This window comes from Microtus oregoni, unplaced genomic scaffold (genome assembly GCF_018167655.1).
Source record: "Microtus oregoni isolate MIOR12 unplaced genomic scaffold, Mior012 000012F_ref0000307, whole genome shotgun sequence".
Lineage (NCBI taxonomy): Eukaryota > Metazoa > Chordata > Mammalia > Rodentia > Cricetidae > Microtus > Microtus oregoni.
The window spans coordinates 49,320,061-49,341,907 of record NW_024543071.1 but is presented as its reverse complement, the minus strand read 5'-3'; the positions used below and the strand labels follow the sequence as shown (position 1 = coordinate 49,341,907).

General features: G+C 44.8%; 1 protein-coding gene across 2 annotated transcripts; it reads left to right on the top strand.

The window, feature by feature from the left end:
• Nucleotides 1-134: 134 nt before the first annotated feature.
• Nucleotides 135-21,390, top strand: Ganab (glucosidase II alpha subunit). 2 transcript variants are annotated; one of them, XM_041661515.1, is made up of 25 exons: nucleotides 135-211; nucleotides 5,397-5,501; nucleotides 5,635-5,743; nucleotides 9,117-9,244; nucleotides 11,652-11,831; nucleotides 12,293-12,358; nucleotides 13,200-13,269; nucleotides 13,445-13,532; nucleotides 13,620-13,716; nucleotides 13,956-14,136; nucleotides 14,629-14,782; nucleotides 15,167-15,402; nucleotides 15,493-15,619; nucleotides 15,736-15,815; nucleotides 16,044-16,187; nucleotides 16,301-16,397; nucleotides 16,880-16,981; nucleotides 17,204-17,447; nucleotides 18,841-18,905; nucleotides 19,265-19,341; nucleotides 19,426-19,500; nucleotides 19,667-19,780; nucleotides 19,896-20,008; nucleotides 20,144-20,244; nucleotides 20,347-21,390. In XM_041661515.1, exons 1-25 carry the CDS (start codon nucleotides 174-176, stop codon nucleotides 20,454-20,456), a joined length of 2,901 nt encoding a protein of 966 aa, XP_041517449.1. In that variant the 5' UTR covers nucleotides 135-173; the 3' UTR covers nucleotides 20,457-21,390. The 2 variants fall into 2 exon arrangements, with proteins under 2 accessions (XP_041517449.1, XP_041517450.1); XM_041661516.1 differs by lacking the exon at nucleotides 12,293-12,358.
• Nucleotides 21,391-21,847: the final 457 nt, after the last annotated feature.

Sequence of the window (21,847 nt, the reverse complement as noted above, 5' to 3'; positions counted from 1 at the left end):
GGACATCAGCCACGCCCCATTCATAATTTAGAACGCGATCGACCAATGGCATAGACGTCCGGCCGCGCTCTGGCCAGGCCAATCGGAAGGCCGGAAGGGGCGGGGACTAGGGTACGTGGCTCAACGTGCGCAGGGGCGGGTAGGTTCGGGTCAAGGAGCAAACCGGGTACAAGATGGCGGCGGTAGCGGCAGTGGCGGCGCGTAGGAGGCGGTGAGGAGCCCGAACCCCGGGGGCGCGCCCGGACGCCCTTAGATCCCCTGAGCCCTATATGCTCCTTAATCTATGCCTTCCCGTCACCCTGCTACTCCTGGCCTCGCAGGGGCTCTTTGTCCCCGTGGTGACGGCCTCAGCCTCCGGCGGCAGATTCGCGAGTCGCTGCGGCCCTTGTCTGTGGGGCTCCTGGATCTCGCCGGGTGGCTTAGAAAGGCTGAAGCTGGGTGCTCCCTTCCGCCTTGGCCGCTCCCAGCCGCCCCCTCTCCCTTGGCGGCTCGTGGTGGTCAATGCTTCCGCCTCCTTCCTGCAGTGCTCAGGGCCGTCGAGGCAGGTAGAGGGACGAAATGCATCCCAGCCTGTGATAAAGCAGCCTGTTGCCACACTGCTCCTCTTTCAGGCTGCAAGCACTGCGGTGCCTAGGTCGTCCTGTATTACCCTCTTGCCCTCCTCACCAGCCCTGACCAGTTTCGTTTATGCTCGTTTGATGGGCACGACTCGGGCAGGAATAAGTTCACAGTCTGCATGGATAATGTTGCTCAAACACAACATGTAATCGAATGGTTTGGTATGCGCTCTGGAGTTTTTCTAGAACCGAAAAAAAGCTTGGAAACACATCAGCGTCGCAAAGCGCGGTACACCTAACGGATATAATGGGTTGGGAAGAGGCGTGTACTGACAGCAGCAGTGTAAAAAGGGTGAATCATATACTTAGTTTTCCAATAAACAAGTGGACTAAAGCTCATTCCTGACTTTCAGCTTGTGAACACCTCTTGTTTGGGGTGCTTAAGGCATCCCTGAATTCCTAGAGTCAACAAGTCATAGCTGGAAATATCCTTTAGAAATCATATCCTTAGGACATCTCCCCAAACCTATTTTATAGATTTGAAGATATGGCTCCAGGGAGTATTTAATTGCTAAACTGCTCACTCACTACTGCTATTTGGGGCAGGTGGGCGCAGAGATAGTCGCCCAGTTTCCTGTAGCAGCCACTCCTCAGGACCAGGGCTGTATATATCCTTGTGGTTCGTTTTTTTTCTGGTAGCATTTCTTCTGCTTGTTGTACTGGTGCTTACTCCTGCTTAGCCTCGTGCACCAATTTCTAGTGTTTCCTCACTTTTCTGGCTGACTTCATTACTGGTAACTGCCAGCCAGCCTCTCAAAATTTTCTTGCAGAGAGCTTCCTTTGTTAACTGATCCTTTTCAAAATTTTCTTTTGGTGGTTCTGGGGATCAAACAGGGCTTGATTGATCTCTCTCTGTGGTAATTTTCTTCCATGTAGATAGGGAAGCTGGATAACTGAGTCGGATAGGCCCTGTGTCGGTTTCATTACTTAGAAGTAGAAGAACTGGGTCTGTGTTGCCCTGCCCCACCTCTTTTTTATTCATTTCTATTTTGAGACAGGGTCTTGCCAGTCTACCCTTGACTGGCCTGGAACTCACTATGTAGACCAGGCTGGCCTTGAACTCAGAAGAGATTTGCCTGCCTCTGCCTTCCAAGTGCTTGAGTTAAAGCTGTGCACTACTATGCATGACTTCCCCTTCTTTTTAATTAAGATTTTTTTTACATTTATTTCCCTGCGTGCGTGCGCCTGCACACATGTATGTGCATTTACTTCTGCATATGTGTATGTAATAAATTGATTCTCTTCTTCCACAGTGTAGGTCCTGGATAATCAGACTTAGGTCATTACACTTGGCAGCTAGTGCCCTTATCTGCTAAGTTGTCTTGTGAGTTCCCTCTCCCCTCCCCGTGGAACATTTCTAAGCGTGTTCCTGTATTGCTTCCATCATAGTCACTGAAAGGACTTGTTTAAAAGGCTGATGTTAGAGGCTGAGGATGTCCCTGAATGTTTGCCGGGCATGAGTGAGCCCTGGGTTCAGTCTTCAACACTAAGAAGTAAAGTAGATAAATCTCTGGTCCAAGGTTTGGTAGTGTTTGTTTAATAAATATAACAAATGTTTCTTGTCTTATTTTCAAGACAGAGTTTTCCATAGCTCAGGATAGTCCTCAGACTTACTATTGTAGGTGAGGGTGACTTTGAACTCATGTCTTCTGCTTCTGCCTCCCAGATATTGGGATCACAGCTCTATACCACCATACTTGGTTGGTTACTCTTTATTTTTCAAGGGAAAGGGTTTCTCTGTGTAGCCCTGGCAATCCTGGAACTTGCTCTGTTGACCAGACTGACCTCAAGTTCAAAGATCCTCCTGCCTCTGCCTTTCAAGTGCTGAAAATTTTTTTTTAATTTTTTTTTTTTTTTTGGTTTTTCGAGACAGGGTTTCTCTGTGGTTTTGGAGCCTGTCCTGGAACTAGCTCTTGTAAACCAGGCTGGTCTTGAACTCACAGAGATCCTCCTGCCTCTGCCTCCCGAGTGCTGGGATTAAAGGCATGCGCCACCACCGCCCGACTCAAGTGCTGGAATTAAAGGCATGCACCACTACTGTCTGGCTTACACATTACTAGACATTAAAATCTGAGAGTTCCTATATAGGATTCATTTAGTTGGTGAATATATTCTTTAGGCTAACTGAAACTTTATTACATGTATTGGTTTTTTTTGCCTGCATGTTTGTGCCCTATGTCTGTGGCCAGAAAGAGGGTGTTGGATTCTCTGAAATAAATTGCCGAAGTTGTTTGCTGGCATGTGGGTGTAGGAATCAAACCCAGGTCTTTTAGAAGAGCATCCAGTGCTCTTAACCACTGAGGTGTCTTCCTAGTCCCAAAACTAACTTATTGAAATGAGACTATTAGTCCCTGGTCTTTGATGACACATTGTGGGAGTGACAACCTTGATGTGAAGCTTTTTAGTGTAGCTGGTCTGATCTGGGATTAATAAGCTTTCTATCCTGTAGGAATCACGGTCTTAGAGTCATGCAGGACTGAGCTCAAGCCCCTTTTCACCCCTTAGTAGCTGTTCAAAGGTCATAGATGATTGACCTTTCTATGCCTTAATTTTCCAGTCTGGTGGGAGAGAGAGGGGAATGACAAAAAAAACAAAACAAAACAAAAAAAAAAAAACCCAACAAAAAACAAAAACTAATATTGACTAAGAAAAACAGTGAAAGTAAATGGGGAAAGTGCTTTACAGTGGTGGCGCATGCCTTTGATCCCGGCACTTGGGAGGAAGAGAGGCAGGTGGATCTCTGAGTTTGAGGCCAGCCTGGTCTACAGAGCAACAGCCAGCGCTACATAGAGAATCCCTGTTTTGGAAAACAAAACAAAACAAAAGTTGGGAAAGTAAATGCATGTAAAGAAGGAGCTTTGAGCCCTGCTTACTCATTAGTTAGAGAGTATTTATGCATTATGATTTTTTCTTTTTTTTTTTTTTTTTCGAGACAGGGTTTCTCTGTGGTTTTGGAGCCTGTCCTGGAACTAGCTCTTGTAGACCAGGCTGGTCTCGAACTCACAGAGATCCGCCTGCCTCTGCCTCCCGAGTGCTGGGATTAAAGGCGTGCGCCACCACCGCCCGGCCTTTTTTTTTTTATATTTATTTATTATGTATACAATATTCTGTCTGTGTGTATGCCTGCAGGCCAGAAGAGGGCACCAGACCTCATGACAGATGGTTGTGAGCCACCATGTGGTTGCTGGGAATTGAACTCAGGACCTTTGGAAGAGCAGTCAGTGCTCTTAACCTCTGAGCCATCTCCCCAGCCCCTGATTTTTTTTTTTTTCTTGTTTCTTTTCAAGAACTTGCTTTGTCGACCGGGCTGGACTTGAACTCACAGAGATCCACTTGCCTCTGTCTCCCAAGTACTGGGATTAAAGTTGTGAGCCACCACTGCCTATCCAACTATTGTTTTTGAGATAGGTTCTTACTCTGTTGTTGGAATTAGTCTCCTGTGCGCAAATGATTCTTAACCCTGCCTTAGCCACCCAAGGAGCTGTGGGCCACATGCATACACCTTGCCATAGGGAGCTTAAGCACACCCTATTTTAGGCTAATTAAATCAGTCTCTGAAGATGATGTGAGGGTATTGAGTCTTTGAAAATTTCAGTCATTTGGAAGCAAGAGACATATCAGTTAGGCCCTTTGGGTTCAGTATGTTTTTCAGCTGTTAATCTTTCTAGCCTTACATAGTGATGGTTATTTGTTTCCAAGATGCAGAACTGTGCATCAAAGAATGCTGAATGCCTAGTGTTGCAGGGAAGCTAGGACCTTAGGAATTGTGACCAGCAGACTAGCTGGGTGTTTGCTTTGTTCCTCTGATGTACACACATGGTATGATCATTTCCTTTGGGATTGACTGTTATTGTTTCTTCCCTCTGAGATGCTGATGTAACTGCAGTCAGTACTTGAACCTTTGAAGGCCAGAGATGCTTTGTCTACTTTCTTTGCCTCCCCTCCCCACCAGGGTTTTTCTGTAACTTTGAGCCTGTCCTGGAACTAGCTCTTGTAGACCAGGCTGGCCTCGAACTCACAGAGATTCACCTGCCTCTGCCTCCTGAGTGCTGGGATTAAAGGTGTGTGCCACGACCACCCAGCCTTCTTTGCCTTTTGAGAGGATAGTGTGAATGAGCTATCCTTTGAGGACTATTCACTCTCTCTCTTTTTTTCCAAGATGGAGTTTCTCTGTGTATCCCTGACTGTCCTGAAACTCACTCTATAGATCAGGCTGGCCTTGAACTCAGCGATTTCACCTGCCCCTGCCTTCTGAGTCCTGGGATTAAAGGAGTGAATCATCACTATTGGGCAACTTTTCTTTAAAAAAAAAAAAAAAGCCGGTCTGTGGTGGCACATGCCTTTAATCCCAGCACTAGGGAGGCAGAGGCAGGTGTATCTTTGTGAGTTCGAGGCCAGCCTGGTCTACGGGAGCTAGTTCCAGGACAGGCCCCAAAGCTACAGAGAAACCTTGTCTCGAAAAACAAAAACAAAAAAAAAAAAAAAAGAAAGAAAGAAAAATTCTTTTGAGACAAGGATCTCCTTACTGGCCTGGGATTAGCTATGTAGACCAAACTGACCTCAAACTCATAGACCTACAGTCCTCTGCGCTCTGAGTGCTAGTTTTAAAGACATGTACCACCATGCCGGACTCAGGACTGCCTTCATCCTTTGTCTACTCTGATTTTCCCTATTTAATGTGGTTGGCTTTCATGAGCTACCTTTAGGGTTATGGTAAGAAGGTGAGGCCCTTCCTGACCAAAGTGTTAACTCTTCTCTCCTTGTCTGTTTTTTCCATAGGTCTTGGTTAAGTTTGGTACTGGCATGTTTAGGGGTCTGTCTGGGGATTACCCTTGCTGTGGATAGAAGCAACTTTAAGACCTGTGATGAGAGTTCTTTTTGCAAGTATGTTTCTGGAAGAGGTGAATGAAAAGTGGGTGTGTGGGAAGTGTGTAGTGTGGGTTGTGTAGAAAGGAAGTGGTAAGTAGAGACACCTAAGGATATTGAGATGCCTTCTAACCTTACTTCCCAACTGCAGACGGCAACGAAGCATTCGGCCAGGCCTCTCTCCTTACCGTGCCTTGCTGGACACACTTCAGCTTGGTCCTGATGCTCTCACAGTCCATCTGATCCATGAAGTCACCAAGGTCAGGCGAGACAAGAAAAGGTGGTAGGGATGGGGAAATGGGTGGTAACTTGGGAAAGAGAAACTTGTAACCAATGTCTTCTGTTAGACAATCCTGAGACATTTACTTTTTAATTTTTTTCTGTGTATTAGTGTTTTGCCTTCATATGTCTGTGTACAGTGTGGTGCAGTCCCTATGGAGGCCAGAAGAGTGTGATAGATCTACTGGGACCAGAGTAATAGACCATTGTGAGCCAGCATATGGGCACAGGAATCAAACCCAGGACCCTTGGAAGAGCAGCTAGTTCTCATAAAAGTTGAGCAATATCTTTAATCCAGAGACTTTTGATTTTAAAGAAATCTGATTTCAGGTTCCTTATAGTCCAAGGCTTTATAAACTTTTTCCATTTGCGAGAAATTTTTTTAAAAATTTATTTATTTACTATATACACAGTGTTCTGCCTGTATCTATACCTGTAGGTCAGAAGAGGGCACCAAGATCTCATTATAGATGGTTGTGAGCTGTGATGAGGTTGCTGGGAATTGAACTTAGGACCTCTGGAAGACCAACTACTGCTCTTAGCCTCTGAGCCATCTCTCTAGCCCCCCATTTGCAAGAAATTTTTTAAAAAAGTTTTTTGAATTATTTATATTTATTTTGTGTGCATTGTTGCCTTGCCTGCATGTATGTTTGCATGAGAGTGTCATATCTGGGAGTTACAGACAGTTGTGAGCTGCCATGTGGGTGCTGGGAATTGAACCCTGGTCCACTAGAAGAACAGTCAGTTCTCTTAACCACTGAGCCATCTCTTCAGTCCTGCAAGAAATTTTTATAGTGAAGAGAGAGTGAGTGAGTTGTGTTTAAGTGGTGTGTGTGTGCAAGTCAGACATTTAAGGAAACCACAAATTTATTTTACAACCGTTACTTGACACACATATAATTTTCTTTCTTTTTTTCTTTTCTTTTCCATATGTGTGTGGGTATTTCTAGACAGGGTTTGTCGTGTAACCCTGACTGACCTGGAACTCACTGTAGGCTAGGTTGGCTTTAAACTAACAGATTGTCTGCCTCTGCCTCTGAAGTGCTGGGGATTCTGGTATTAAAGGTGTGTCCCACCACCACCTTTTGTTTTGTTTTGTTGTTTTTGATTTCCTGAGACAGGGTTTCTCTTTATAGCTTTGGAGACCATCTTGGAACTCACTATGTAGACCAGGCTTGCTTCTGCCTCCTGAAGTGCTGGAATTAAAGACGTGCGCCACCACAGCCCTGTTTAGTTTCTTTCTTTTTTTTTTTTTTTTAAGATTTAATTATTTATTATATATACAGTGTTCTGCTTGCATGTATACTTGCAGACCAGAAGAAGGCACCAGATCTCATTACAGATGGTTGTGAGCCACCGTGTGGTTTCTGGGAATTGAACTCAGGACCTCTGGAAGAACAGTCAGTGCTCTTAACCTCTGAGCCATTTCTCTAGCCCCCTGTTTAGACGAAAGCAAAGTTGTATTCTGATGAGATGATGTGCTTGCTTCTCTTTATATGAAGACTTTAGTCTTGTTTGGAAATAGAACATCTTCAGGGCTTTTCAGAGTTGAGAATTCCACTTCATATAAGTACTACTTCATACAAAATGGCAGATGTGAGCCGGGCGATGGTGGCGCATGCCTTTAATCCTAGCACTTGGGAGGCAGAGGCAGGTGGTTCTCTGTGAGTTCGAGACCAGCCTGGTCTACAGAGCTAGTTCCAGGACAGGCTCCAAAGCCACAGAGAAACCCTGTCTTGAAAAACCAAAAAAAAAAAAGGCAGATGTCTGGGTAAAGCCATACTTAAAAAATTGTTGGAAATTGGCCTAATCCCCAACCAAAATTCATTACTTTTTGTTTGTTTTCAAGACAGGGTTTTATTATGTAGCCCTATCTGTCCCAGACTTTAATTTTTTTTTAATATTTATCTATTTTATGTATATGAGTGCTCTATTGACTTTATGCCAGAAGAAGGCAACAGTTCCTAGCCTTGATGGTTGTGAGCCACCCTGTGGTTGCTGGAAATTGAACTCAGGACCTTTGGAAGAACAGCCAGTGTTCTTACCCATTGAATCACCTCTCCAACCTGGAACATTACATTTTTTGTGAAACTCAAACCTCAAGCCAACAATCCATATGGCAATTGTTTGTTTATTTATCCTGGGACTGGTCTCATTACATAGCCCTAACTGGCCTTAAACTCACAGAGATCTTGCTGCTTCTATCTCCCAAGTGTTGGAATTAAATTGGAATTAAAGGACTGTGCCACCAGCCTGGTAATTTTCAAAATGCAAGCTGTTATTTTTTTGTAAAAACAGAAAATTTTGTATATACAGTGGTCTTCAGTATGAGCCAAAGTGTCTTAGGCAGTGTTCATTGGCATAGTGTGCCATGATGGCATGAAAAGTACAAGGAAGTCCATGTTGTGTGTTGAGAACCAAGGCTTCAGTGAAGCTGGGTGATGCAATGTGGGTGACCACAGCTCGAGAAAAACTTAGATTCATTACGAGTTTGATGTTTTGGTTTTGTTTATTTTTATTTATTTTTCTTAGTTTTTTAGGCTGAGTTTCTGTATAAAACAGCCCTGGCTATCCTGAAACTCATTCTGTATACCAGTTTGGCCTTGAACTCACAGAGCTCTATCTGCCTGCTTCTGCTTCCAAAGTGCAGGGATTAAAAGTGTGTGTCACTGCACCTGCCTTTCGTCTGTTCCTCTTTAGGACTCATATTTGAATTCTAGTACCCACATGGTGGCTCACAAAATATCTACAACTCTGGTTCCAGGGACCATTGCCTTTTTCTGACCTCTTTGGGCACCAGGCACGTACTTGGTACACACACACTCAGGTGAAACACACACATAAAAATAAATTATTCTAAGCCAGGCAGTGGTGGCACGTGCCTTTAATTCCAGCACTTGGGTGGCAGAGACAGGCAGATCTCTGCTAGTTCAAGTCCAGCCTGGTCTACAAGAGCTAGTTCGAGTACAGGCTCTAAAAAGCTACAGCAAACCCTGTCCCAAAAAAACAAAAATAAATCTAAAAATATGTATATTTTACTTTTTTTTTTTTTTTTTTTTTTTTTTTTTTTTTTGGTTTTTCGAGACAGGGTTTCTCTGTGGTTTTTGGAGCCTGTCCTGGAACTAGCTCTTGTAGACCAGGCTGGTCTCGAACTCACAGAGATCCGCCTGCCTCTGCCTCCCGAGTGCTGGGATTAAAGGCGTGCGCCACCACCGCCCGGCCTGTATATTTTACTTTTAAATCAGAGCAGTAGGCAAAAGACTGAGAAGAGACATCTTAGAGAGGAAGGGTTCAGAGGGTATTGTACGGCATGGTCTGTTTTGTTTCTCCAGATTCAGGTTTCTGTTTCTGCAGGTGGTCCTTGTGCTGGAGCTCCAGGGGCTTCAGAAGAATATGACTCGGATCAGGATCGATGAGCTAGAGCCCCGGCGGCCCCGATACCGAGTACAGGATGTTTTGGTAACTGATCCCCCCACATCTCGGTAAGTTTTCTTGAGAAGGATCTCTGTCTGAATACCCTTTCTCCTTCCGGATGAGCCTTTGGTAACTTTGTTATATCAGAGAAATAGTTGACTAGCACCTCCCATCCTCCAGCCTTTCCAGCTTCTCTTCCTTCTGCTGTTTAGTTCCTTTTACTCTGTATATTCACTCAGCAAACAGTGGTGTTTTGTCTTCTGTCGGACCTAGGCTCAGTACTGCTGTCAAAAGGAAGTAAGCAAGCCACACACCTCTGTTTGCCAGGCTTCCCTCTCTTCTTTTTTCTCAGCTGTCTAGAATACAATTAATTGTTCAAATACTTATTTTATATTTATTCATATGTTTAGATTACAGGATTACAGGTATCTGCTGCATCTGTTTCTCTTCTCCTTTTTATTGAGATAGGAACTCAATAAAAGTAACTCAGGTTTGCCTGGAATGTAGTATCAGCCACACTGGGCTTCATACTCACTCGATCCTAGTGCTTTCAGTCTCTCTAGGACTGGCATTATAAGGCATGAGCTACCACACATGTTCTTTCCCAGTTTATTAATGAGATGGAATATCTTTGTATGTTTTGTTTTCTTTTATGTGAATGTGTGTATAAACGGATGTATTTATAAGGGTGTGTGGCCAGAGAGCAATCTCTGGAACAATATTTATCTCTCATTGGCTGGAACTCATTAATTAGGTTAGTTTGTCTGGCCAGTGATTCCCAGGCATCCAGCTATCTCTGCTTCTCTAGTATTGAGGTTAAATATGAAGCCACCACACTGTGAATTCTGGGGATTAAACCCTACTCGTCACAGATGTGAGGCAAGCAAGCCCTTCAGCAGCTGAGCTCTTTCCTCAGGCCCTGTTTGTATGTTGTCTTTGGGTGTACTGTTTTGTGAGATAATAGTTGACAGTTTATACCCGCTCATCTCTTCTGTGGTTTGTCCTTACTGGCTTAGAGAATTTGTTAATCTTGAGTCTTTGCCATTTATATGTTGTGGGTACTTTTTTTCTAGGTTGTAACCTTTTAATTTACAAAAGGTGTCATTAAAGAAAAAAGAAAGCAGCTTGAGATTAAGAATGTAACACAATTATGGAGTCCTTTAGTAGTCCTTTAGTAGGCCCCGTGCTTAAGTTATTCCAGAAAAGAAAATCAAAATACTTGGACTGGAGAGCTTTTAGCTCTGTGATAGAACACGTGCTTAACGTGTGCAAGGCTGAGGATCAGTATTTCACACACTTTGTAATTTGGAGTGGTTTTAGATTTATAGGAAAGTTGAAGGAATGGGTTCCTTTGTACCCTGCTGGTGTGCTCGCTGACATCACTAGTTTGTCTGTCTTCCCGGGTGAACTAGTAGCCCTGCTCTGCTAACCACAGTCCATGCTTATTCAGATCTCCTTAGGTTTGCCTAGGTCACCTTTCTGTTCTAGCCGAGATATCAGAGAACATCCGGTTGTCATACCTTGATAGATTCCTCTGACTGAGACAGTTTTCAGATTTTGAATGTTACTGATGATCCTGAAGATATCTTTTGATAAATACAAATTTTTAGTGTTAATACTGTCAGGTTAATGTGTCAGTCAGTTTTCTACCTTGTGATGTTAGCACATACTGCTTTGTTTAAATAATCTCTTGGGCCGTGGATGTGACTCAGTGGTAGAGCACCTGTGTAGTGTGCATAAGGCCCTAGGTTCAGTCCCTAGCACTACAAAAACAGCTGTCTCATCCAGGCATGGAAGTTAGCATCTATAATCCTGACTACTTGAGAGGCTGACGTAGGAGAATCTCTTTAATATAGATATTAGAGACTGGCCTAGGCTATAAAGTCCCTTTATTATAAACTAAACAGACAAAGACTTAAACATGAACCAAAAAGGAAAAGAAAAAAGTTTTTGCTTATCTCTTGGAGAAAAATATTAAGTTTTTATCTAAGGATTTATTTATTTGTTTATTTATAATAAGGACCTAGGTTGACTCTTCTGGACCTAACCTGAGAGGAGAGAACAGATTCCTAAAAGTCTTATGCTGGCCTTTACATGTTCACTGTAGCGCGTGCTAACCCGTCCCCACAAAAAAGATGGAAACATACAAAAAAATAATAATATTTTATTTTTTTGTATATACCTGCATGTGTATTGTGTTATGGTTAGGTATGCACTGTAGCTTGCATGTAAAGGCCAGGGAACAATTTGGGGGATTGGTTCTCTCCTTCCACAGTGTAAGTCTTTGGAACTCAAGCTCAGGTCATCAGACTTGGTAGCAGGCATCTTCGCCTGCTTGGTAGTCTTGTTAATCCCCAAAAATGTTCAAAGAGAAAAAGGCTCTGATGGTTTTTTTTCTCTCTGAACCTGTTGCCTGTAGCAGGTCTCTTGGCGGCCTTTTACCTAATCATATATCTCCTTTGATCTCTTTTCCAGACTTTCAGTCTCTGGCCATGATGACAACAGTTTAGAGCTAACAGTGGCTGAGGGACCATACAAAATCATTTTGACAGCACGGCCGTTCCGCCTTGACTTGTTAGAGGATCGCAGTCTTCTGCTCAGTGTCAATGCCCGAGGACTTATGGCTTTTGAGCACCAGAGGGCTCCCAGGGTCCCGTGAGTACAGGGTGGGAACTTCAGGGTACTTACTGTGGTAGTGCCTAGAACTGTTACTGGGTATTGTGTTCTTGGGAAGAGACTGGGTGCAGAACAGCCAGATAGGGGCGGGAGGGTGGGAGACTCCATCTATCAGAGAGGGTAAAAACCAGACCTGGGTTGCAATTTTCTCTTTCTTGTACATATCAGGAGGCAGTTATTTTTTGTCCCTGAGCTGTACACTGGGCATCTCCTCTGGGAGGTCTGCCTGGATCTGCTCTTTCTTTATCCTTCTCACATCATCACATACCCCTAGTTTATTTTCTTCCATTTATTTATTTATTTATTTATTTATTTATTTATTTATTGTTTCTTTTCCCCCATCTCCAGAAGTTTGTCTACTGAAACTCACTTTTATGTTTCTGTTTTTGTGTTGGTTTTGTGCCTCCTTCCCCTTCCCTACTCATCTCCTCCTGCCCCAGTTTCTCGGATAAAGTTAGTCTCACGCTCGGTAGCATGTGGGATAAGATCAAGAACCTTTTCTCTAGGTAAATCCATGGCCACTGGTACTGTATCTGTTCCTCTTCCCTTACCTACCCCTCACTCTGGCCCTCTGGGGATTTGGGTCCTTGTTTGCTATTTCCCTGTCTGGAAGTCCTCTGGGAGGAAGATGAGTGCTGGGAGTCCTTGAGGAATGTAGGAAGCTTATTGCTTTGCTAAGGGGTGAAGGGATTTTCCGTTTTGCTGGAGTTCCTGGTTCCAAGTTGGAATACATTCAAGATCCTGGAGAGAAATAAAAGCATTTTTTTTGTTGTTCATATTTTTTGTTTGTTTTGAGACAGGGTTTCTCTGTCTAGTACTGGCTGTCTGGAATTCACTCTGTAGACCAGGCTGACCTCGAACTCAGAGACTTCACCTGCCTCTATTGCCTGGAGTGCTGGGATTAAAGGCGTGTGTCACCATGAAAAGCATTCTTTGGCAAATCTTTTGGAGTCCTAGAGTATATCTGGAGAGGCTTTTTATGTAAAGGCTTTTGTGTAAAGCCTGATCAAGAAAGGTCAGATTTTTCTCTGGCAGCAGAGCCAGGACTGGCATTTAGAACCTAGGCTACTGAACCACCCTGCTGTCTCTTCTAGATACCACAGAGACTGCTGATTTGGGCATGTGTATAGAAGGCACTTCCTGCTAGCATTTATTCCTCATTTTCCTCTGTCAGTACTTTCCCCATCCTGCTTATTGGGGTCCCTTCCCAAGCTTTAACATTCAGTCCCCTCCTCCAGTGCTTTCATTCCTTTGGACCCTTGGCTCTCTATTCCCTCACCCCTCCCTCCATTAGCCCCTCATCCCTGCCCGCTCTGGATTGGAGCAGACAGCTCTCCTACCTTCCAGGCAAGAATCAAAAGACCCAGCTGAAGGCAATGGAGCCCAGCCTGAGGCAACGCCTGGGGATGGTGACAAGGCAAGTTGAAGTGGTGGTGGGTGGTTGGAGTGGAGCATAGGGATGACTGGGAGGCTGCTGAGTAAATTGAGCCTAGTCTCTTCCTGAAGCACAGATGAGATATAGAACATAGAATGGGATAGATGACAACTGGTGCGTGAGTATCAGTCCTTTTTTTTTTTTTTTTTTTTTCCAGCCAGAGGAGACCCAGGAGAAGGCTGAGAAAGATGAGCCAGGAGCCTGGGAGGAGACATTCAAAACTCATACTGACAGCAAGCCTTACGGTGAGGGGCTGGGAAAGCCCTGGCTAGGGACATGGGTACATCTTGGCAAGCAGAAACTCTGTAAATCAGCCTTTGCTTTTCTTTCAGGACCCATGTCTGTAGGTTTGGACTTCTCTCTGCCAGGGATGGAACATGTGTATGGGATCCCCGAGCATGCAGACAGCCTGAGACTGAAGGTTACTGAGTGAGTCCACTAGTTACACTGGGATGGCTGAGAAAGGAGGCAGCCAAGGCTTGGAGTTTTGCTCATTCACTTGAGTATTCTAGACAAGCATTACTCCCTTCCCATAGCTGAGTTACTTTTCTGGGTTATAAAGTTCTTTGAAGGAACAAGTCTGTTCTCTCAGCTATGTCTGTGGGGTGGCATTTGCATATGCCATAGCTTGAACAGTCATTAGCTTAAGTCTTACTGTCTGCCACCAGGGGTGGTGAGCCGTACCGCCTGTACAACTTGGATGTGTTCCAGTATGAGCTGAACAACCCTATGGCTCTATATGGGTCTGTGCCTGTGCTCTTGGCACACAACCCTCATCGAGACTTGGGCATCTTCTGGCTTAATGCTGCTGAGACATGGGTTGATATATCCTCCAACACTGCTGGGAAGGTAAGAGTGTAGCATGGGGAGAGATATGGTAAAAGTCTGCCGGGGATGCTGGAATGTGAGTGTGAATACTAGTGGCACAGCTTATTTGGGAAATGGTCCTTAGTCATTGCCAGATAGTACTCCAGATGAGTGAAGTCATAGCTCCTCTGGCCTGAGAAGATTCACTCCATTCTGTAGGAACACTCTGGGTTTAGGAGCTATCTGCTTACTAAGATTGAAAAGGTCCTCAGTCTCAGAAGACAACAGGTATCAGTGGGTTACAAGGCAAGGGCTTCAGGAGTGGTAAATGGCAACACCAAGGCTGTTATGGTGGAGGGGATGGTGCTTTTTTAGAGCGTGTGGTCTGTGAAAGTCTCCTGGAAGAGTTGATTGTTAATTCTCAGACCACACAGTAAGGTATTAGCAGCTGGCTGTGTGAGCACTCAAGTGAAAATTACTGCTTTTGTCTCAAGTTGGCAATCAAAAGCTGACTTCCATTTGTCTCCTCCGTAGACCTTGTTTGGGAAGATGTTGGATTACCTGCAGGGATCTGGGGAGACTCCACAGACAGACATTCGTTGGATGTCAGAGAGTGGCATTATTGATGTTTTCCTGATGCTTGGGCCTTCAGTTTTTGATATCTTTCGGCAGTATGCTAGTCTCACAGGTAGGTGATGTTAACAGTCTGCCAGCCAATAGCTTCATTTTTCTGTTCTTGAGAAGTTAGGTTTGTGCATTTTCAGACATTTTCTCTCAGCCTGTTTTTTTTACCCTGCCTTTCTTTTAGTCTCCCTGTCCTTTAAGGATCGGGTTTAATCTGATCCCCTTTGTACTCTGTCCTTTTCTTCCTCCTTAGTGTGTGTTCGCATGCATGTGTATTTGTGTGCCCCCTCAGAGGCCAGAAGGCAGCACCTGGAGCTGAAGTTACAGGTGGCCGTGAGCTGCTTGATGTTGGTGCCTAGACTTGGTCCTCTGGAAGAGTGGCAAGTGCTGTACTTTTAACGTTTTAGCCATTTCTTTAGTTTGTAACCATCTTTTGGTGAACCTGCAGGGACCCCGGCATTTCCCCCTCTCTTCTCCCTTGGCTACCACCAGAGTCGTTGGAACTACCGGGATGAGGCTGATGTTTCAGAAGTGGATCAGGGTTTTGATGATCACAACATGCCCTGTGATGTCATATGGTTGGACATTGAGCATGCTGATGGCAAGCGGTACTTCACTTGGGACCCTACTCGCTTTCCTCAGCCGCTCAATATGCTTGAGCGCTTGGCTTCCAAGAGAAGGAAGGTAAGTGTGGCCTGCAGCTGTTTGGTCTTCTCACTGTAAGGGTGAGACATGATCATCCCAACCATGTCTACTTTTGTTCTTCGCCCCTAGCTGGTGGCCATTGTGGACCCCCACATCAAGGTAGACTCTGGCTACCGAGTTCATGAAGAACTGCGAAACCATGGGCTGTATGTTAAAACTCGGGATGGCTCTGATTATGAGGGCTGGTGCTGGCCAGGTAAGCAGGCCGAGAATTAAATGGGAGACTATTGGGAGGCCAAGGAGGTAGAATTATTTTGTTGGGCTTTGTTTTTGCCTCTTTGGGGTTTGACAGCTGCTGTTTTTCTCTCTCAGGCTCAGCTAGTTACCCTGACTTCACTAATCCAAGGATGAGGTCCTGGTGGGCTAATATGTTCAGCTTTGACAATTATGAGGTAGGAAAGACTGTTCATGCCTTCTGTCTTTCCTACTTTCTTGTCATGACTAAGCCTTTGTACTCAATACCATTGCTTTTTTGGGGGCTTATACATTTCATGGGGACTTGAAGATCTTGGAGGCTTCTGAAAAATACATGGTTCTGGATTTCTAGAAGCTTTCTTTCTGACAGTGTTTCTCTTCTTCCTCACCTCTTTCCTGTACATACTTGGTGCCTGTATTTTCAGGGTTCAGCTCCTAACCTTTATGTCTGGAATGACATGAATGAACCATCTGTGTTCAATGGTCCTGAGGTCACTATGCTGAAGGATGCTGTGCATTATGGTGGCTGGGAGCACCGGGACATCCATAACATCTATGGCTTATATGTGGTAAGGGACTGAGAGAAGAAGTAGGGAGAACAGAGCTTAAATGTGAAGACTTTGTAGTTTTCACCAGATGACAGATGGCGTTTGTTCACTCCCTCTCTTGACTTTCTATCCAGCACATGGCGACTGCTGATGGGCTGATACAGCGTTCTGGTGGCACCGAACGTCCCTTTGTCCTGAGTAGGGCTTTCTTCGCAGGCTCCCAGCGCTTTGGTAAGACTTGGAGAATAGAGTTGTGACAGCTGTGCAGGAAGGGGAGTGCTTACAACCCCAGCATTTAAGGTATTGACTCAGGAGGCGCTTCAGTTTTATAGCTGCCTAGACTGTAGGTAGTCTAGGCCATTTGGTATGACTGTCTCAAGGGAAAAAATAAGCAAAAAATAGAGCTCTAACACAAAAAGTATGAAGGCCAGACCAGAGGAGCATTGGTGTTTCTGGAGGGGAACCAGAGAGTGAATGGGATGTCTAATCCTCATGTAAGAGTTCTGAGAGGGCTACAGGGGAACTCCACCTAGCTTATGCAAAGTCCCGCTCAGTTCCTAGAACCAAAACAAGAAAAGGAGTAGTGTTTAACTTTAATATCATCAGAGCGACCTGGCTGTTGTCAAGCAAAAGTGGCGAGTCAAAGGACACTTTTCTAAAGGCTGAGCCCTTTTCTCTTTGCCAAGCTCCTTCCTTCTTGACTTTTTTCTCAGGAGCTGTATGGACAGGGGATAACACTGCAGAATGGGATCATTTGAAGATTTCTATCCCTATGTGTCTCAGCTTGGCACTGGTGGGACTTTCCTTCTGTGGTGGTAAGAGGGGAAGAAATTTGGGGTTTTGATTGGGATAAAGTCACAGGACCTGGGCAGGAGCAAAGAACAGAATGAAAATATATATATATATATATATATATATATATATATATATATATATATATACATATACACACACACACACACACACACACACACACACACACACCTGCCAGTACCTCTTGTTTGTCCTTCTTCAACCTGCCACTTCTCCTCTCCCAGCGGATGTGGGTGGCTTCTTCAAGAACCCAGAACCAGAGCTGCTTGTGCGCTGGTACCAAATGGGTGCCTACCAGCCATTCTTTCGGGCTCATGCCCACTTGGACACTGGGCGGCGAGAACCATGGCTGTTAGCACCTCAATACCAAGATGCAATCCGAGATGCCTTGTATCAGCGGTACTCTTTGCTCCCCTTCTGGTATACCCTCTTCTATCAAGCTCACCAGGAAGGACTTCCTGTCATAAGGTAAATTAGTCAGCAGGATCTGTGGAGTCAGGCAGAGTGACTAGGAGATAACGAGGTCCAGTTTGGGTGTCTGGGCCTCTTTCTTTCCATTTCCAGAGCCTTGTTTGTAAGATCTGATTTGAATATGAAATGTGGAAGGGAGGTCCAAGGATGTAATTCAGTGATAGAGTAGTTGAGCATTTGCCTGGTATATACAAGGCCATGAGTTCAGTCAGTCCCCGGTGCCACCAAAGAAAGAAAAAGAAAGAAAAAAAAGAGGCTAATGAAATGGCTCAGTGAGTAAAGTAAAAGCACTTGCCATCAGATGTAGGGAACTGAGTTCAACTGCCAGAACATGATAGGAGAAAACTGACTCCTACAAGATGCAAGTTGTTCTCTGACCACTACATGCATGACAAGTGGCCCTTCATCCTATCAAAAATTGTGCTAGAGGAGGCTAAGGTAGGAAGGAGGTACAAGAGTTTAACACTAGGGGCTGGAGAGATGGCTCCGTGGTTAAGAGCATTGCCTGCTCTTCCAGAGGTCCTGAGTTCAATTTCTGGCAACCACATGGTGGCTCACAACCATCTGTAATGAGGTCTGGTGCCCTCTTCTGGCCTGCAGGCATACACACAGACAGAATGTTGTATACATAATAAGTAAATAAATATTTTTTTAAAAAAGAGTTTAACACTAGCTTGTGCTGAATAGCAAGACCCTGTCTTAAAAAGAGACTCAAGGGAAAACTGCCAGCAGTGATGTCTTTTGATAAAGGTCAGTAGGTCACAGAAGGCCCTCTTGAGAAAACGGCATGTTAAGATGGGCCTGTACAATGGGTGGGGCAGATGTCACCCCAAGGAAGAACATTACACGGAAAGGGCACTGCAGGTGCCAAAATTCCCAAGTATAACAAGCCAGAAATAAAAACAAAAATTCCTTGGGCCTTGGGAAGGAACTGAGAGGAGAGGTTGGCACTGTGAATGGAGAAGACATTTCTCTGATCCTAAATGGTCTTGCCAGCTAGGTGTCACTGAAGTATTTGAGGAGGCCACTAAAGGTAGAGAACATTGGAAGAGTGGAGTTACGGAAGTAAGATAGGAAGTAAAATGACCTGTGCAGTTGTGTGCCTGCAACATTCAATTGGCTGGAAGCTCCTGGATTTCTCCTTAGTGCTGTTCTTTTTTTGTTTGTTTTTATTTTTATTTTTTTGAGACAGGGTTTCTCTGTGTAGTCTTGGCTGTCCTAGAACTTGCACTGTACACCAGGCTGGCCTTGAACTAAGAAATATGCCTGTCTCTCCCTGCTGAGTGCTGCCATCACCACCCAGCCTCCCAGTTTATTGCTGGTTCTTAGAGGAATGTCTTTGCCATATGTCTGAGAAGGTAATATCTTCCTTTCTTGTCTTCCTTCCTAGGCCCCTCTGGGTACACTATCCTCAGGATGTGACTACCTTCAGCATAGAGGATCAGTTCCTGCTTGGTGAGAAATGGGAGGACACTTGGTAGTGAGTTGGGTTTAGACTTAAGAAGAATTTGTGACTGGGTGGTGGTGGTGCATGCCTTTAATCCTAGCGCTCAGAAGGCAAAGGCAGGTAAATCTCTGAGTTCCAGGCCAGTCTGGTTTATAGAATGAGTTCCAGGACAGCTAAGGCAAGGCTTCACAGAGAAACTTTATCTTGAATTGCCCCTCATAAAAAGAAGAACTTGTGGGATGTGTATGTATGAAGGTTAAGAAAGTTGTGGAGTAACAGTGGCTGGACCTGAAGCAGAAAAATACTTTAATGCTCTCTAGACTGGCAGCAATGCTCTCAGATCCATGTTAATTCTTGTATGTTTTAGGGGATGCACTCTTGATTCACCCTGTATCAGATGCTGGGGCCCATGGTGTGCAGGTCTATTTGCCTGGCCAAGGAGAGGTAAGTTACAGGATGTTGTAGGCAAATAAGCAGACAGGATGGAACTCCTGTGCATTAAGTAATTCAATATCTTGTCATCCACAGGTATGGTATGACATTCAAAGCTATCAGAAGCATCATGGTCCCCAGACCCTGTACCTGCCAGTAACTCTGAACAGTGTGAGTATGCCTGTCTAGCTGCTATCCCTGTTTGCTTGTATATTTCCAGAAGGGGAGAAAATGTGTAATTCGAGGTCCAAATGACCTCGGGGGCCCAGAAGAGCAAGTGCAGAAGATGCTCCAAGGCCTAAAGGAGTAGTGCTTCACTGCAGTACTTTTGCCTTAGATCCCTGTGTTCCAACGTGGCGGGACGATTGTGCCTCGATGGATGCGCATGCGGCGTTCTTCAGACTGTATGAGAGATGATCCTATCACTCTCTTTGTTGCTCTAGGTCCCCAGGTGAGGCTCCGGGGGTGAGCTACTTCAACCTCTGCCTGTGTTCAAGAACTCAGTCCTCTGGGATGTGTCCTTCACTCCCTCTTTGGCTTAAGTTTGCACCTCTCTTTCTGCTCAGGGTACTGCCCAAGGAGAGCTCTTTCTAGATGATGGACACACATTTAGCTATCAGACTCGCCATGAGTTCCTGTTTCGTCGATTCTCATTCTCTGGCAACACACTTGTCTCTAGGTAATGGGGTACCCTCTATATGGGTCTGGGCTTCAGGGGTGCTCAGGTTCACTCTGCTTTTCTCATCTTTTGACTTTGCTTTGAATAGTCTTCCTGACAACTTCTCCAATTGGCATTTCCTTTTATTGCCTCTAGTTCAGCAGATCCCAAAGGCCACCTTGAGACACCTGTCTGGATTGAGCGAGTGGTCATAATGGGGGCTGGAAAACCAGCAGCTGTGGTGCTCCAGGCCAAAGGTTAGTGATAGGTCTGGCCTTGGGATGGCAAAAGAGAAGCAAGTTGGAACCTTGCTATGAAGTAGCCTATTGCTGACGGTGATGCTTGTCTTCCTTTCACAGGATCCCCTGAAAGTCGCCTGGCCTTCCAACATGACCCTGAAACCTCTGTGTTGATACTGCGTAAACCTGGCATCAATGTGGCATCTGACTGGAGTATTCATCTTCGATAACCCAAGGAACTTGTTTTGAGTTGTGAGGAGGGTGCGGTGGTATTGAGTTACCTTTTCTTTTGCCTTGGACCCTATTCAGAGTTCATCTTTTTAATTCCAAGACTCAGATTCTGCCAACATCTGGGCAGCATGACAGGGCTGTCCTAGGGCTCTGAATTCCTCTTATGACCTAGTCTTTCCTTCTGTGTGTTTCCAAGCTTTCCGCCTTGTTCCTAGTATCCTGTTGCTGTAACTGGAGCAAATTCATTTGTGAAGACCCGAGGGGCCTTGTCTTTCTCTTTCCCTTCCTTAGGGTCCCTGACTTTTCCTCAGACCCTGTCTATTCATGCCTCTTCTGTTAATGCCATTTCTTAGAAAAAATGAGGGCAGTGAACTTTAGAGTTCCTTTTTTTCTTCCTTGTTTTCTTCTTTTCCACTGCCTATCCTTTTCATCACCCTGCCCCCCAACCCTCACCTTTCTCCGTTCCACTGATACACTGGGACCATCCCTTACTGGTGAGGGACGAGTGGATCAAGATTCAGGTTGCTGGAGAATATCCTCTTCCTTCTCATCTCAACCTTTTCTTCCCTGTCTCTTTCCAGAGCTGCTGCATTTCTCCCATCCCTTGAGGGAGAAACTTCCACACAGTTAAGAGGGGATAGTTATTAAACTTCTTTTGCCCCCTCTGGTCCCCTTGGGACACTCAAGATAGAGAAATGAGTTGTGGTTTCACTGAATCACGGTCACCTGTATTTATTGCTGGGAAGAAGGCTGAGGGTGGGGGGAGATGATCATGTATATCCAGGGATTACTTCAAACCCTGGGAAGGGGAGGGGGATGAGGGAGGACTCAGGAACCAGGAGAAATGTTTGTGGGAATTTTTTTTTACTTCCTCTGGGTTCCTAACTGTGACAAGTTTTGATAAAAGGAGAAACAATAAAAAGATAAACCATACATAATAATTGTTTGAATTATAGTTGTAAACTGAAGTACTTCAGAAAATAATGGCCTTCCATTTTAATATGTGTGAACTGCCTCATTCTAGCAAAATGAGCCAGCATGAGGTTTCCTTAGCTCGGTCAACGCCAGTACTGTATAGAATAACCTAGCCAGGGGTCTTAGGAGGGAGATGAATCAGAAAATTGCTTTGTCTTACAACTGTAAGAACCCTAGTTTGATCCACAGACCCACTGTGAAAAAACACTGAGTGTAGCGTAGCAGGCATTTGTAACCCCAGTGCTGAGGAGATGAAGACATTGGATTCTTGAGGCTCTGGCTCAATGAGAGATATGGAAAAAGAAGAATGGTTCCTGGAGAATATATAAAGTTAGTTAGCCTCTGGCCTACACATGTCACACATACTAGTTGTCATTTGTATGTTTTTTTTCAAGATACAGTTATACAGTTTTTC

What these genes read in the sequence shown, in the direction of transcription:
- Ganab (XM_041661515.1), top strand. Translation starts at nt 174, where the DNA reads ATGGCGGCGGTAGCGGCAGTGGCGGCGCGTAGGAGGCG. An exon ending in TGAGGGCTGGTGCTGGCCAG is followed by an intron (nt 15,620 to 15,735) that starts GTAAGCAGGCCG and finishes TTTCTCTCTCAG; the next exon opens with GCTCAGCTAGTTACCCTGAC. An exon ending in AGAGGATCAGTTCCTGCTTG is followed by an intron (nt 18,906 to 19,264) that starts GTGAGAAATGGG and finishes TGTATGTTTTAG; the next exon opens with GGGATGCACTCTTGATTCAC.